Raw genomic sequence first — 15,724 nt, 5'->3', positions numbered from 1 at the left:
CTTCCAACATGGTCATCTTCCCAGGAAGACAACATTTAAGATTCATTTTGCAGTCTTAGCTCACTCACCCTGGTAGACCGTCAGTCTGTTTGTTAAAAAGCCAAACTTGTCAAAGTTGGAAATATGCAAGATAGTTAAGTGAACATGGCACTGTACATCAGGCAGAAGCCACTTCAGGGACAGCAACATCTCTGAGGGACACTAAACAGTGGGAGCGAGATGCATAGGAAGGAGTTTGCAAGGCTCTCCTCTCAGGAATGGCAGATTACCTGGCCTTCATTAACATCTTTGACCGCATCAGGGTGAAAAGCTGGGAAGACTCACCAGAATGTTTCCCTTTGCTTCATGTAAGAAATGCAGCGCCAGCTCCTGGTTGGTTCCAGCCCCAGGAAAAATGCTTGAACAGGCAGCAGCTAGCAGGTTTTCCACTATTTCCACAGAGGTACCAAACAAATTCAGATAAGAAGATTAAAATGGAGTTTCCTACAGGATTCACATCATTAATTAGCTCTTTTAAAGCAGAGCTAGACATAACAGAAAGTAAAACTCTCACAGAAGTTGAACGTGCTTGCAAATTTATCTGGGTCAAATTTGGACACGAGAACTCATTGGACTGCAAGGTCACACAACATTATTCTGCATGCAGGACTATTTACACATGGGAGTTTCTTGCAAACCTCCTCTTCTCCCTCCTATAATGTCTTTCCATCTCCCTTCACCTCAGAGAGATCCTGAATTCCCCCCTTTACTATATTGTGAATTTACATTTCACAATACCCTTTTTTCTCTTTCATCCAGATTTCTTCCAAGCCTGCTCACTTCCTCTTCCCTTCAGGATTTATACATGCCACAGCCCATGTGCACCAACAGCAGACAGCTCCCCAAGCCTGCTACTAGCTGCCACAACTCCTGCTTCCTCATCCTGACTTCCATCTACAACTTGATTTTTCCAAAATACTATTCTGTCTAGAACATCCCTTGAAAATACAGAAGTTGAGTGCATGTGGCATTCAAATGTTAACAAAGAGAAGGAAGCTTCACCGAGCAAAAGGCTGTTCTTTGCCTGACCAGTAACAAATGGTCCCATTTAATCTCAATTAAAAAAAAACAATCCTATCAACCTCCCCCCTGCCACACACAACCTGATAAACAAGTTTTGCTCCTAAGACTGTTTTCAAGGCTACTCAAACATGTCACTTGACTGGCAGCTCAGAGATTTTAAATTATGCCTACAGTAGATATGTGGTTACCCCTACAACCGTGGCAATTCAGTCCCATTTACCAGCCTTCCACATTCTTACCATTCTCTTGGGTGACTTTGTTGGTTTCCAGGTCACCCCACGGCTGCCACACCAGCTCTGCTTTATGTTCATCAACTGCTGCCAGAGATCTATCCTGGAGTGATGGGATTTCTGCTTGAAAGCGAGTTCCTACATTTATTCGCCTGCAGAAAAGGTAACAAGTAACAGTCAGGCCCCCTTTACAATATCCAGAAAGTCTCCATCTCTGCTAGAAGCACTAATTATGAAGAAACTGAAATGCAGCAGGCTCTTGCATATAACATGAACAGCTTTCGGGTGTTGTAGGTTACATTAATAAGCATGACTCAAAAGGTGAGCGGTTTTATGTCCATTACCAGTTTCCATTGTCTTACCAACAATGGTTGGAGTTGTATTTAAATTAGGATCTCCTAATAACTGCTCAAAGAACAGTTATTAGCTTTCAGTAATGACCACTTTTTGAGAGGCTGTCACATGGACTTCTCTTGTGGCAAGCTTGCTCCTCATACATAAGATAGGTGAGCCTTTTTTAGTATTAACGTTTTGCCAGCCATAACTACAGAATCATAGCATCATTTAGTCTCCGGAAGTCCTTTTCAACCCATCTGGTTCAACTCCCCATTCAAAGCAGGATCAATCTCACAGTTTGGTCCTTTATGATCTTGACACAAGCTAGTATCTTCTAGTAACTATTTCTAACAACTGAAACCAAAAGTATAAAACAATGAAAGCTGTACTGCTCATCCTGTATCAGAACCAAATCCCATTCTTTTAGCAACAGTCCCATACTTTTAGATTCTGAATTAGCGGACAGATTTTTCACAACATGCAATCCACAGAGCACCACACTTGCTTTAAGTCAAGTGACCATCCACAGAGATTCTACTCTGTACTAGCAAACAGGATTCTGTGCACGGAGATAGGCAAGAACCACCATTGAAAGATCGCTCTACCAGACTTGGAGGCCTGGAGGTCTACACCAATAGCACAGCAAGCAGTGAGAGCATGGATGTCCTTTGTCATTGCTCTACATCTCTTACTCAGTGTCAAAATACGCAGAGACAGCAGTAGCTACACAAACTCAGTGTAACATATATTGCATAAGTCCAAGGACAACTTTCTAAGTAATATAGCAACTACATAAGCAATTCAGACATCCAGAAGAGAGAGCAAAAGAAATGCCCAAACTAAGCTAGCAAAAAGACCCTTCAGAAAACCAAGATATCAGAAAACCAAGATATTTGAGAACAGCTGCTGCTCAGACCACTTAGAATATAATGAAAATCTCCTATTCTGAAATAAGATAGCTATGCTTAATGCAAAAATGTTCCTCTTCCAGATGTCAGTCAACTAGCACCATATTGATAGCTCCTGAAATAGTAAAGGACAGAGAAATAAGCTCCTTTTTTTGAGAGAGAGTAGATCAGGCAGTGCCCACAAGATGATTAAACTCTGGAGTTGCTTCATTAGAAAAAAGGTAAAACTCCCTGCCCAGGGCAAGGTTTGCTATAATTCTCAAGTCTTGGCTTGGTTCCCCCCCCGCCCCAGCATGAGGGGAAACACAATTACCAGAGAAAAAAGCATGATCTAGTACAATAAGGAGTAGTAACAAAAACATCTGAGAAGTGCCAGCCTCCAGATTTTTCTGGTCCTTTGCTGTTCTGAAGTGACACACGCATGTCTATTAGGAAAGCAAGAGTCTGGAAAAGGTGTGGGGAGGCCTTGAAACAACACATATAACCCATACAAAAACACAGAGGGATACTAGCAAATGCTCTAATAGGAAGTTTTGAAGTCCTAGAAGACTGTGGTATCAAAGGGAAGGAAGACGGTATCATTTTCTGTTATGGAAGGGGAAGAAGGAAACACTTTCATTCCCTTTTTTCTGCCTAATACATCACTTCGCTATTGTCAGTAAGCATCTGCATCATGAGATGTCATAATTTGGAAAAGCCTGCATTCAAAACATATGGCTGACTTCAAACACACATAAAAAGAGATTTTTACAAACTATTTCTTTTGCATCTATAGCGGATCCAGATCTACTTCCTCACACTTGAGGGGACTGGTTTACAATTCATGTGTATATAAACAAAGAGATGCAGAAGATAACTACCCTACAACACTTGTTTTGACTTCATCCGCCCATTCAGCAGCAGCTCGACATTGGCGGGGTGGGATTCCTACTTGGGCAAGTGGAATCAACTAGATGCACACACTGATGCTAACTTCCTTCCAGTAGGTGATGGCAAGATGACATCCAGCATTGCAGATGTAGCAGGAAAGTTTTAGACAGGCTGTCATATACTGTCATTTTCCCAAAAACACTATCTCCAATACCTGTCGAAGGTAAAGCAATAGGGACATTACACATCTCACATCATGGCCATGGGCAGGGGAGAACTAAGGCAGTTGAAAATGTCCCATCTCTGATGCCCATGGTTGTAACTGTTTCAGGATCTGCTTCCCAAAAGTAATTCAATTTCAAATGCACACTAAAAGTGGAACCTGCATGGAGAATGAAGAAGTCCAAGAAAACCTCAAAGTTTGGTTTTGAGTGTTTTACAGGTACAAAAGTCTATTAAAACTATAACGCCAAATAGTTTTCCATTTTTCCTTCACCTGTCTTTATTATCTTGGACAGAAACAGCACAATCCAGACCAAAAATAAAAAGCAAGAGATTTCATGCAAGATTGAGGAGAAGACCTTGCTAAAAAACAAAGCAAAACAAACATGCTGATAAGTCCTCCTTTCAGCACACTGTGATGAACTGAAGAATGATATTAATGTGGAGTCTTCTGGTCACTATGATTAGTCCCGCTTATTGTTACAGCATGCAGTTTCACAGTGGAGGAAAGAGTAATGTATTCTGATCCACCCTAAAAGGGATGACTGACAGAAACTGACACTTTGCTGTCAACTGGCAACAGATAAAGAGGCTGTTACTGCACTGGGAAATTTCAGAGATTGCATGTCCCAAGACACAGACTCCTCTGGCCCCACCTGTGAGAGGGAGAGAGGAAATTGGAAAAGCTGGAGGGAAAGAGTGTGGGCTTGAAGGCCTATCAGAGGTTACCTTTTTATCTTGAAACTAAACTTGGAATATGGCACCCCTAGGCTAGAAAAGCCTAAGAATTAGACCTTGTACCTGCAATAAAACCAGATTTCCACTGCAACAGTTGACCTGAGTAAACATCTAATTTGGCCTGCTCTGAGCAAGGGCTTGGACCAGATGACCTACAGGTCCATGCAAGCTATGTTATCCCATGATTCTTTAATGATGAAGCCTAGATTTCAGTACAGCAAAAGCTCTTGCCTGTAAGCACCGACAGTGCTCCTGGGACACCCCAGTATGCAGCTGTGTGTGGTAACATCCAGAATTGAGACTGTGAATTGGGAAGGCAATTCACAGCTGATGCACCACAGCTATACTTGAGGCTGGCTAGCCCAGGAGTGACTAAGACTTTGAAGCAACCGGACTGCAAAACCGGTAGGACACAAAGATCTGTCACACCAGCTGCCTATTGTACTACTTCACAAATAGAAGAATTAAGCTTCATTATCACATTTCCCATTCCAAATCTCTGCAATGAAATGACCTTTTGAGAAACATTAGCAGAAGGTCTGGCAAAGCACAAGCAATTAAGAACACAATATCGGGTAATCACAAGTTATAGTCAACTTCCGACTGAGTCAAAACTACAAATCAAATTAAACATTTTTTTCCTAAAAAAAAAAAAGTGCTTCCCTGCCATATTTCCTTTATAGAAGATATGTCTACATAACTGACCATAACAGTGCTGCGCAAACTAGCTTCACAGCCGCAAACTGATTACTTTGACAACATAGAATGACAGCAGTTTGTTAATTTATCTTGGTTAAAAGTTAAACCTATCTACCTGCGTAAGCATCTGTTCAGTAAGACTTAAGATGATAGCAAGACAACTCTTTGTACATAACTCCCTTTTGGCAACAGGAAATGAACTTGCATTACTAAGTAACTATGGTTTGAAATTTCCAGCAACAAATTTGAAAATTTTCACACACAACTAAAAGTTGCAGCTAACTTTGTATCATTAACTTCAGCAACTTAAACCAACAGACATAACAGCCAAAGACAATTGCACCATAGGGAGGTCAAAGATCAAGACCTGGGGGGAAACAAAAAAAAGAAAAATATCTGTTCAAGAAGAGGTTCCCCTGGATTGGTGTGCAACAAACCAATGACAAAAAGATGAATTAAGCCATTTTCAAAACAGATTTTAAAAACACCAAATGTGCTTATTTCCATGAATGGGCTCAGCCTGGAAGGGATTTGCAAAGGTGACAAGAATAATCTGAGTTTGTTCACAATTGTAGCATTTGCTCAGGACAGCCTGCTGCCAAAAGTGCAGAAAACTCAGCTTCAAACAGGAAGGCAGAATGGAAAAAGGGTGAGAAAAAAAGAAATTGACAGGATATGCTCCAGTTATATTTTAAAAATATAAGCCGTCTTGGAAGAAAAAGTAAAAGAAGCCTGGTATTTATTTGGGAAGAGTTTGAGTTAAACACCTCAAATGTTACAAGATACACTGCAGAGTTAGAGCAGAGATTCCTGACTGCACAGAGTCAGCAATGCAGAGCCACGTGGGTGTTTTTATGCCATATGGGTGTTTCCATGCCATGCATCTCCATGTTTAGATTTCGCAAGAGTTCATTAACCTAGGTATAATAATGAATTAGAACTACCTTGCTGTCATTCTACAGCACTGAACTTGAGCTGATAACACTCCCAGAGGGTTTTGCAAGGGCTGTGAGAGACATTTGCTACTCTGCTTTTTTTGCTACTCTGCTCAGGTTCAGCAGGACTGGCACCAAGCCTAAACTTGTAACTCCAGCTTCAGTGTCTCCAAACTGTGTTCCCTAGTGCTGCTGGGTCCATATATGTCTGAGCTTTCCCAGCACACAGCCAGCTAAAGAGACTAATGAGGCTTATTAGAGCTCAGGCCACACACACTGTATGCAACTGGCTATAGTACTTTCAGACTGAGCTAGCCCAGGAGGGAGCAAAGCGGTGTTCACAGTTGCACTGCAGCTAATACACACCGCATGGATAACCTGCAATCTGACCAGTCCATGTGAGAGCTAACTACATTTTTCCATACCACGTTTTGGCCTTCCTCTAAAGGAGCATTATTTCCCCACTCTAAAACAAACATACAGCACGCAAAGAAGTGTTTGTATACAACAAAACAGGACAGATTCACCTTTAGCTAACCAATAGTATTTCAGCCCAGAGACAGATGAGCAGTAACAGAAAGCAGCTAACATCACCAGAATTACAAAGTGCGTTTGCCCAAACAAACATTATTTATCATATGGAGTAATTTTTAATAAAGACAATTTATATTTTGAGTCACTAATAGGAATAGCTTTAATGTTTCCGAGAGATAGATCAACTGTACAGGGAGCAGCTTGAAGGTTTAGGAGGAAGAAAAGAAGCACATTTACTACCCGGCTAAGAATCTACTGGGTACTTACGGTTCAATGCTGACCGGGGTGGCTTCTCCCACTACTGTAAGAACAGGAGGGGTAAATTCTGAACTATCTGCAAGGAAAAGAAAGAAAGAACTGCTCAGACAGGTCATCTTCGCATTTGAGATATATTCTTCACACAGCTTGTAAATCTATCAGAGATATCCATCTCTCAAAAAAGGCACCCATATGCTAAAGGAGTTTAAGATGACCGAGAATTACCTTCCAGTCACCACCTACATCTTAATAATAACTATTTACTGTCCCCTCAGTTCAAGATAATGACAATCTATTATAGAGGAGGAACTGACTCTTCCATTCCTAAGAACGTCAGTAGGGGGTGTTGCAGATTACTTGTGAATGCATCTTAACATGCATGCCCAGATGGAAGAAACATTGCATTTCCTCCATCCTAGTTCCCCAGACTATCACGAGGAAGGTCCCAGTTCCCCATAACCACACCTCCTAAAGTCATGATCTTCCTCATAAATTAGTCAAGAAAGGAAGGATAAAGTAGAACTTACTTGATCTAAGCAGAGTTCTGTGAGCACTTTTAGGAGTCATTGGAGGTGGAACCGAATGACCACTTGAAGAGAGGATAGCATTAAAATATAGCCCAGATCCTTCTCTCACTGGACTAAGAATTGGCGGAGGAGTGTAAGGAGGTAGCTCAAAGTTTCTATCTGAAGGATGATCTGCCAGACGAACAGGTGACCGTAAGTGGCTCTGATATGGAGTAATGTTAGAATAAACAGGTGGTGCAATAAAGGTGCCAGCTTTTGGTGGTATAAAGAGTGGCTCAGGTCTTGGCCGCTGCTTTGGTTTCCGGGCAAAGCCCTCTGCTTCATCCTTTGGAACATCATCTTCATGCTATTAGGAAAATATTACATACTTAATTTCATTTTAAAACCTCAGGTCATTTGAAAAACCAGTGAGATGACAACATTATTTCGTGGCAGCTCAAAGTCTGGATAGGGCAGCTGGAGAGTGGCACAAAGGGAAAGAGGGAGGAAGAAGATGGGGAATGGAATGGACACAGGAACTATTAGGTAGCAACACTAGCTCTGAGTGCTTGTGAAGTTATATTTTACGAGAACTACGTCTGGTCCAACCTTTGGTTGGAAAGATAATGACCTCATGGTAGTTTTAAAAGAGGACATAAACATATAGCAGAACCCTGGTATGGATACACGGTGACATCAAATAGCGATAAGAGAACAGAAGACAATATAAAAATATTTTCTTAGATGGTCAAGCATTTAAATGCAGAGAAACCTCCCTAGATGCCTGCCATTTCTCTGGTATCTGAACATTATATTGTATTTCTGAATAGAAGAGACAAAAAAAAGCCCACACACAAAAAAACCAAACCAACAACAACAAAAACCCACTCAACAGCACCACACTGAAGGGGAACACTCAAGTACTGACTTTCAGAACCTCAGTAAGATTTCAATTCCATGAGAATAAATCTTCACTTTGGATTTTATTCATATACAGAGATATTTATTATTATCTCTGTATATATGGAAAGCACTCTTTACTCAGACTATTTAGTCTATTGTTATTGACCATCTGGCTTTATTCAGTGTTTAGTAGCGGGGCATTGCTTGGCTGTACTAGCATTAGCTGTAGGTCATGAAAAGCCAGTGATGCCCAAATAGATGGCAATAATATGTCAAAAAAAATCCACAGTCCCCAGAATACATCCATTCCAACTTCAAGCCTTAAGATCAAACTACTTTAATAGAAAAGCTTATGGATAAAAACCACATAATTAAATCTAACAGATTTGGCTCATCTTTGGTTTCTTAGTCTATCCATACCTGATTTGAGGTTTCCATGTTAGTATTACGGTTAGATCGCCTCCGAGTGACTATCACAGAAGGCTTGCGTTCACAAGGAGCTCGATCATTTGTTGGGCCTCTCTGGACCTTTCCATCCTCAGACTTTTCCTTTCCAAGGCTCTGCAAGTCAATTTTTCTCACTGGCACAGACACAGGAATGATAAGAGGCACAAGGCTGTTATCCTCCCGGGCTCTTTTTGGAGCTGGTGAAGAACTGGCGAATTCCACAACACTTTTTGCAGCTGTAGGTCCTGGAGCTGCTACCAGCACACTACTCTTCTCTTCTGAATTATCCAGTTCCTGAGAAGAAAAATAGATTCCTTAAAAGTTCTGTAGTACTTACATAATAAATCACTTTCGGTGTATATCAAGTTTCTCAATGCAATTTGCAAGCTGAAATGGATTTGGAAAAGTGTTACTGGAGGAAAAAGAATACTTCGCAAAAGTGTTACCAAAATTTCTTAGAATTACTTGAGGATTGCCTGAAGTATCAACTGCTAGAATATTTTTATACATCATTCTTAAGTATCATTTCACTACCTATGGCATGACATTTTATTTTCCAGATGAATTTATGCCCTGCCATATAACTTCCAACAAAGGTTCTTCAGTTTTAGTAATGATCATAAGCTGCAGGTTATTAATTTCAAATATTGGACTTCCATTCCAGGAAAGACTGAACCATGATAATCTTAATTAAATCTCTCATACAAAAAAAACAGAGCTAGCTTTTTGCTGCATTTTTTCTGATTTACATGACAGAGACAGCTTTCCTTATTGTAACTGGAGCCTTTGAGGTTTGTTGTCTAACCAGGCTTGAGCCTGAAGGACTTTTACTCAGCAGAATCAACAAGGCATAACTGCAAGCTGGCACTTTTTGCATCGGTATTACAGCTTCCATGTCTCTGCTTTCTTTTACTCGTGGAAACCCTAGAAAATTGAGCTCCAAGGAGGTGGGAATGGAGGATGAGTTACTGAATAAACACATGGATACTGTAACACCAAATGGCTTCAGGTACTGTTAGATAAATGATTTCTAGTCCTTTTAATGACTATCCACATGTTCATTCCACTCCCAATTCAAAAGTAGTTGCCCGCTCACTTAGAAGCCAGATGTTAAAGTACAACTTGCAAAAACACCTCTCTTCGGGGATGTAAAAGGCCTTCTTGAGCTCTGATGAAGTGCAATCTAGAAGCTGTAGATGATGCTCCTTTTGGTGTTTCAGAACTTCTCTCTAACTTAGAGCTCTGTTTGGAAAGCCTTTGGATAGGATTAGGTATGCAAACTCATCCTCTGTCAGATCCACAATCTACTGAGGAATATACCTGAAAAGCTGTGTTTTGTAGGTGGAAAATAAGGCACATTATCTCTCAGGTATGACAAGAGGTCTCTAACCTGGACTTCCAAAATTTTGCAGAGACCTACTGAAGTCCTCAGAAAGAATCCATTGTGTGCCATTAAGAATACCTAATCCTGATTAAAAAGCTAGCATAAGCAGGTTCTGTCATAAAGATTCAGACACGCCCCCAGTCATTTCACTGTGGTCATAGATCAAGAAAGCCAGCTTCACTGATGAGCTAGAGAACATGCTCCAGCTGGCCCATGAAAAGTCAACCCATGATAACTAGGACACCAGACTGAAGTCCCACTTTGATACTATATTTATATTGAGGGAAGCGCAACTGTATTGTCACAAGATGCATCAGTCAGAGCCTGGAGTTAGTGCTCTGACCTCTCTCCAAATGAGAGTCCTGGTAATTTTTGTTGGTTAAAAGCTAACAGGTCCACTCTGAAACACTAAGCCTTCAAAAAAAGCTAGGTGCCAAGCTTGAGCAAATAAAATCAGTCATATCAAGAAGATTTAGGACTGCCTCCTTCCAAGACCTTTTATTAGAGTAAGGCTAAGTGTGCACAGAAAGGTTTATCTCATAAGTGACACTGCAGTTTAGAAGTCTGACTGCTTCTTCACAGAGACTGGAGATATCTGCCCCCACCACGCAATAATGAAACACACAAGTGAAAAGTCACAATTGGCATCAGCTGCCCCAGATTGCACTGCAGGAGGAATTAATGAGCTCTGAGGCCCTCCCTTCACTCCAGGCTGGTGATATGCACCTGTACTTTCCCACAAGACTACCAGTTTTGCATTTGGAGGGCATTCATCATGCTGACAGATATGTCACTAGGGACCACTACCTCCAGATAGTAAGGGGCTCTTGTAAATTTTTGTAGCCTCCCTCCACTACTTCAGGAAAGAAGAACTAACAAGGATGCCTTTTTAAACATATAAACAGGTCATCTACTGGAAACAGATGCCTGCTTCCACTAGTCCTGCCCATACCTGAAGCAGCAGCTCACATATGGCTTCATGCTGCTATACGTGGGCCTCCATTCACCAGGGAAATTTATGCTGTTATCACCTTATTACTGAAGCCTAGTTAAACATCTGGGATAGCTCTGGGGTCTTCTTCTGGCAGTGACATCCACAGTAGATAGTTTTGCACCACTGTTTAGAGCGATGCATTCATACTACATTCTTTAGACCACTGCCAAGAAAAGTCTTGGTTTTAATCAATTACTTTTTTTCCTCCTGATGTAGCTGTTACTAGTGCAAGCACTCTAGCATGCTTTCTGGGTACCTGAGAGAATAACAGCAATCAAACAAGTAATGGCAATATGAACATGTGAACGAGCACCAATTCCGACCAATCTACAAACCTCAGATACTTCCTGTGTGCTACACAGATCTCTGTAGGTCAAGAGACATGAACTAATTTCCTGACTACAAGGAGGAAATTATGGCAGCTAGTCACACAAAAGATGTCACATTTCTTTGGCTGTATGATCAGTATGACCATGCTCCTTTTATTTTCAAGATTGGGAGGTAACCAGCAAAGGACTCTTTTCCTTCAAACATGACCCCTTTGAGAGAAAAGAGGAAGGGGGAGACCTGAATGGTAGAGAGAGAGAGAAGGCACCACTGGGAACTTTATATAAATAGTTGAGACATCCTTAAAGATGCTCTGGTCCACACCAGAGCTTTTCTGGTCATGAAAGATCACACATACCTAAGGTTTACTAAGAGGGGACACGACTGATTTTGGAATTAAGCTACTTGTTTCAGATCCCTAAATAGTTTCTCAACTGTTTGATTATGCTCAGAGGTAAGCAGAAAGGAGTCATTGAACAAGGGACAGGACCTTCACTTGTAGAACTGCTAGGGAATTTTCAGCTAGCTCAGTGTCTCTGTTGCAGAATTTGGGGCAGGAGGGCTGCTGGATAACTCCAGCAAGTGCAACTTGTTGCACTTCCATTTAGACTCTTCCATAAATATTGAGGGATGAACTAGTGATCTAGAGTCTTCCAGGACACACACAGAAACCCATCAGTCATTTTGTCATTGATCCTGTCTATCCCTCAAGTGCTTTCTAAAAAATTTAGAATTCACAGACAAAACCCAATTGCGATAGCTGGAAGAACTGTTCCAAGGCCACTGCTGTGATCAAACAAGACACCACACCAGCCTTTTAGAAACACCTGCTCGTACAGTGCTTTCTGTCATCATTTTGCATCATCTTGCTAACAGTAAAGGCAGCTTCTCTCTGCAGTCAAACTGAAGCTTGTTCATGAAGGAGGTGAGTCCAGAACTGCAATTCCACAAATAAAACTTTTTTTTTTCTCTTCTGTATGTGGCAACTGGTGCCCTGCCCTGTGCCAGGGGAAAGGGGCCAGGTAACTAAAACCTCTGTCTCCCCTCCATAAAGGAACATTTAAATCTAGACACCCTTAAGACGACCATTTCAGATCTGAGAAAAGTTTCTTGCACTATTAAACAAATTACACCGCCTTTTTGCATATAACAGTTATATGCAAAATGAAAACATAATACTAAGAGTTGAGAATTTGCTGCAGCCTGTAAGCAGCAATAAGCTTGCACCACCTGAAAAAGGCAGGCACAGTATGATGGGCAGCTCTGGTGCAAAGCATCAGTTGTGACACTACATGTAGACAGATACTGCTGTCCAAAATAATGTTTTCACATAAGGTACACACACCTACACTGGAGTGTTCAAACAACTCGTTCGAATTATGAATGTATCTTCTTTCATAAATAATTTAATCCTATGGCCTTCTTACACACTCTTCACATAACCTAAGCTAGAGAAGGCTTCTAGGTTGTTTATAACAGAAATACACTGATAAGAGGAGACGACCACTCTCTCCTCCCGTAAACATGTTTTCTTTTTCTCCCTCACATGATATCCAACCCCTTTAAAGACGTAAAATCCATCAGACCTCAGGTAAGAATTTTAACATCTTTCAAAACCTCATTCTGAAAGCCTGAAGAGATCTAAACATGAAGAGTTCTGCTAGTGCCATCATGGAAGCAAACAAGCTGCTTGCATAACTGCAAAGAACAAAAGAGCATCTGTCAAAACACTTCTCTGTTTGGTCTTTACATTATGAATCAAGCTGCAAGCAGACATGCCTTCAAATGGCCAATTTCTTGCTTCGCCTCTCAGGGCCTTTTCCTACATGCTCTCTTAGCCTTTTCTTGCCACTGTGTTGGTGATCAGACTGCAATGTGAATTGTAGGCCTTCCTGCAATATAAACATACAATGGCTGGGAGAGTATGAGCAAATAGCTCACACTGCTAACTACTACTAGTTTTCTATCAAATCTGCTTGTTCAACTGGAGTTAGAGCAAAAAGGATTGAAGACAGCATCAACAGTCGCTGGTTGCTGTCTGCTGTGCAAGAGATGGAGTAGGCTATGGATATTTGCCTCATTGTTTATTAGTTCAGTTCTTTCACTCAAACAACACATCCCTCTAAGGAAGAAATTGGAAAAACAGCCACAGACAGACTAGGAAGAAAACGATGACGAGAACAAAACACGAGAATAAAATTCCCTTCCCTTTGTTGTCTGACTGGGCAGCAACTCAAGTGGCAAAACTGTAGGTAAAAGTAGCTCATGCTCTAACACCCGTATTTCATCAGCCTCTGGCACTAAACCTTCCAAAGAAAAGTGTATCTTGTCTTCTCACGAGAGGCACTCAATGAAAGATTAGTCAAACCACAACTGAAAAAAAACCTCAAAAAAAACCCCTCAAAAACCCCCCACCCAACTCCAAAATACCCCCACTTGCCTCCCCTAGGCTAGTTAATTTTGAACCCTGTCATCTTGCCATATGGAATACATGCTGTACAGTTTAGACTGATAGGACACCAAAAGGATAAGAGTAGTAAACTACCTAATCAGCCAACACTAAATTTCTTCCCCATCAAGCCCTACAGAAGGTCTACAGGCAGACTTTGTCCTCAGGTTACCAATCTCTAAACATCCACTGCAGGCCATCCTCAGAAACAGGATACTGCATCAGACAGACCTTTGTTATGCCTGGTATAAGTTCTTCATGTAAGTAAGGCTTCCTCAGGCTTTTAATATTTGGGAAATATTGAACGTGTAGAATTACATTATGTAATTTTTAGATAGCACAATTTAGAAACACTTCAACTGCTAAAACTAAAAAACTGGTAGATAAGCAGCAGTCTTTTAACATAAAAGGAAGAGAATGTTAAATTAGTAAAAAGACACCAAGTGAACTGCTTATACTTGTCTCCAAATTCCTGATCAGCTTGGGGCCTAAGCTAAAAACGTCCATATTTTGAAGCCCTGGGCTAAAATCACATTCAGTATTAATGAAATAAGACTGCCCTTAGGTGGTTTCACTGCACTAGGAGATCTCTATTCTACCGCATCTATGAATTACAGTAGCTGAACTTACATGCCACCACTCCAGAGCTGCCCTTGCTGACTACAACACTTCTTGCATTAAGATACCATCCTATCCCGCATATGTACATAAATTCCTTTCATTTCAGCCCTATTTTGTAGTCTAAACATGCTATATTGGTTAGGATGTATACCTTACCTTTACATTCTGAAGAGAAGCCAGCTCAACAGCTTTTTGGGCCAAAGTTAGCAAATTGGCTTCTTGAGAAACACGCCGTCTCCGTCGCGTACTCTGGATTACACCACCTCTGACACCCTGAAAATCGTTAGTTCTCTGAGTGTTTTCTTCAGCTGCTGCCGCCTGTTTCTCCCCTTCTCTACCATTCTGGGCTGGGGCTTGCCTGTCTGTTTCCATCTGGCACAGCTCACTATTGACCAGGACATCCTTCTGCCCCAGATCCATTCTCTTTGGGTGCAAATAGCTGCTTTTGTTGTGGGCCAGTGATTCAGGCAGCTGCTGTAATGGGACCTCTTGCTGATGCGTTTGCCAGTGATGCAAAAATAAATTGCTAGGTTGTTCTTCTGCCTGCTTGGAAGCCAACACTTCTCCTGCAGATGTCAGCAGGACACCTTCTTTGGAGAGTCTCCGTGACCTTCTTGGAAAGGGAATCTGTGTCTGAGGTAGCACAGTCTGTTGGTTCTGCTCTGTTAGAGCCTTGAATAGTTCCTGGTTCCTCTCTGTTTGCTGAAACTGGTGTGCCATCATGTGATGCTGAGGTGCTGCAGCTGCCACATGAGGCTGTGCTATGGAACTAGTTTGCTGCAGACCGAAGGCTTGTGTGGCAGCCTGTTGCTGCTGCTGCTGTTGAGGATAGAAGTTTTCAAACAGTTGTAGCTGGGGAAGAGCTTGCTGTTTTTGTTGAGCAGTAAATGCTGGACTGGAAGAAGCTGGGGCTTCTTGAAAGACATGTAACAATTCAGGAAGACCCTGCTTTTGGCCTTGGTGACCAAATGCAAGTTGGAAAGGCTGTAATGGCAGACTTTGATTCTGCTGCTGCTGTTTCTGCATCTGATGAAAAGAATTCATTTGAGCTTGCTGTCTAACCAGGGCTTGCTGTTCCAGCTGAGCCTTCTGGGACATCATCTGCTGGACAGCATCTCCATACAAGTCCAGCTGTGAGACGAACACTCCTTTCTCTTGATTTCTTTTAAGGGCTTCTGGGTGGCCATAGAAACCCGGGGCACCAGGATTGGAGTGGGGTCCTTTTGGGTTGCCCCCAAAAACCATACTGTGGTTCCACATCGAAGGTGGAGACTGCCAGTGGCTGGCGCCCCCCCCTTGCA

General features: G+C 41.7%; 1 protein-coding gene across 1 annotated transcript in view; it reads right to left on the bottom strand.

The window, feature by feature from the left end:
* ELMSAN1 (ELM2 and Myb/SANT domain containing 1) overlaps positions 1-15,724 on the bottom strand; it is a 33,877-nt gene that overhangs the window by 17,350 nt on the left and 803 nt on the right. The window contains exons 2-7 of the mRNA XM_009277577.2: positions 14,580-15,695; positions 8,622-8,942; positions 7,320-7,665; positions 6,802-6,868; positions 1,302-1,444; positions 325-428 (exon numbers count right to left, since the gene is read on the bottom strand). Coding sequence (XP_009275852.1) covers positions 325-428; positions 1,302-1,444; positions 6,802-6,868; positions 7,320-7,665; positions 8,622-8,942; positions 14,580-15,695 — 2,097 coding nt within the window. The remainder of the gene's footprint in view (positions 1-324; positions 429-1,301; positions 1,445-6,801; positions 6,869-7,319; positions 7,666-8,621; positions 8,943-14,579; positions 15,696-15,724) is intronic.

Source organism: Aptenodytes forsteri, unplaced genomic scaffold (genome assembly GCF_000699145.1).
Source record: "Aptenodytes forsteri isolate BGI_AS27 unplaced genomic scaffold, ASM69914v1 Scaffold146, whole genome shotgun sequence".
NCBI classification, from domain to species: domain Eukaryota; kingdom Metazoa; phylum Chordata; class Aves; order Sphenisciformes; family Spheniscidae; genus Aptenodytes; species Aptenodytes forsteri.
This window is presented reverse-complemented; position numbering and strand designations above follow the sequence as displayed.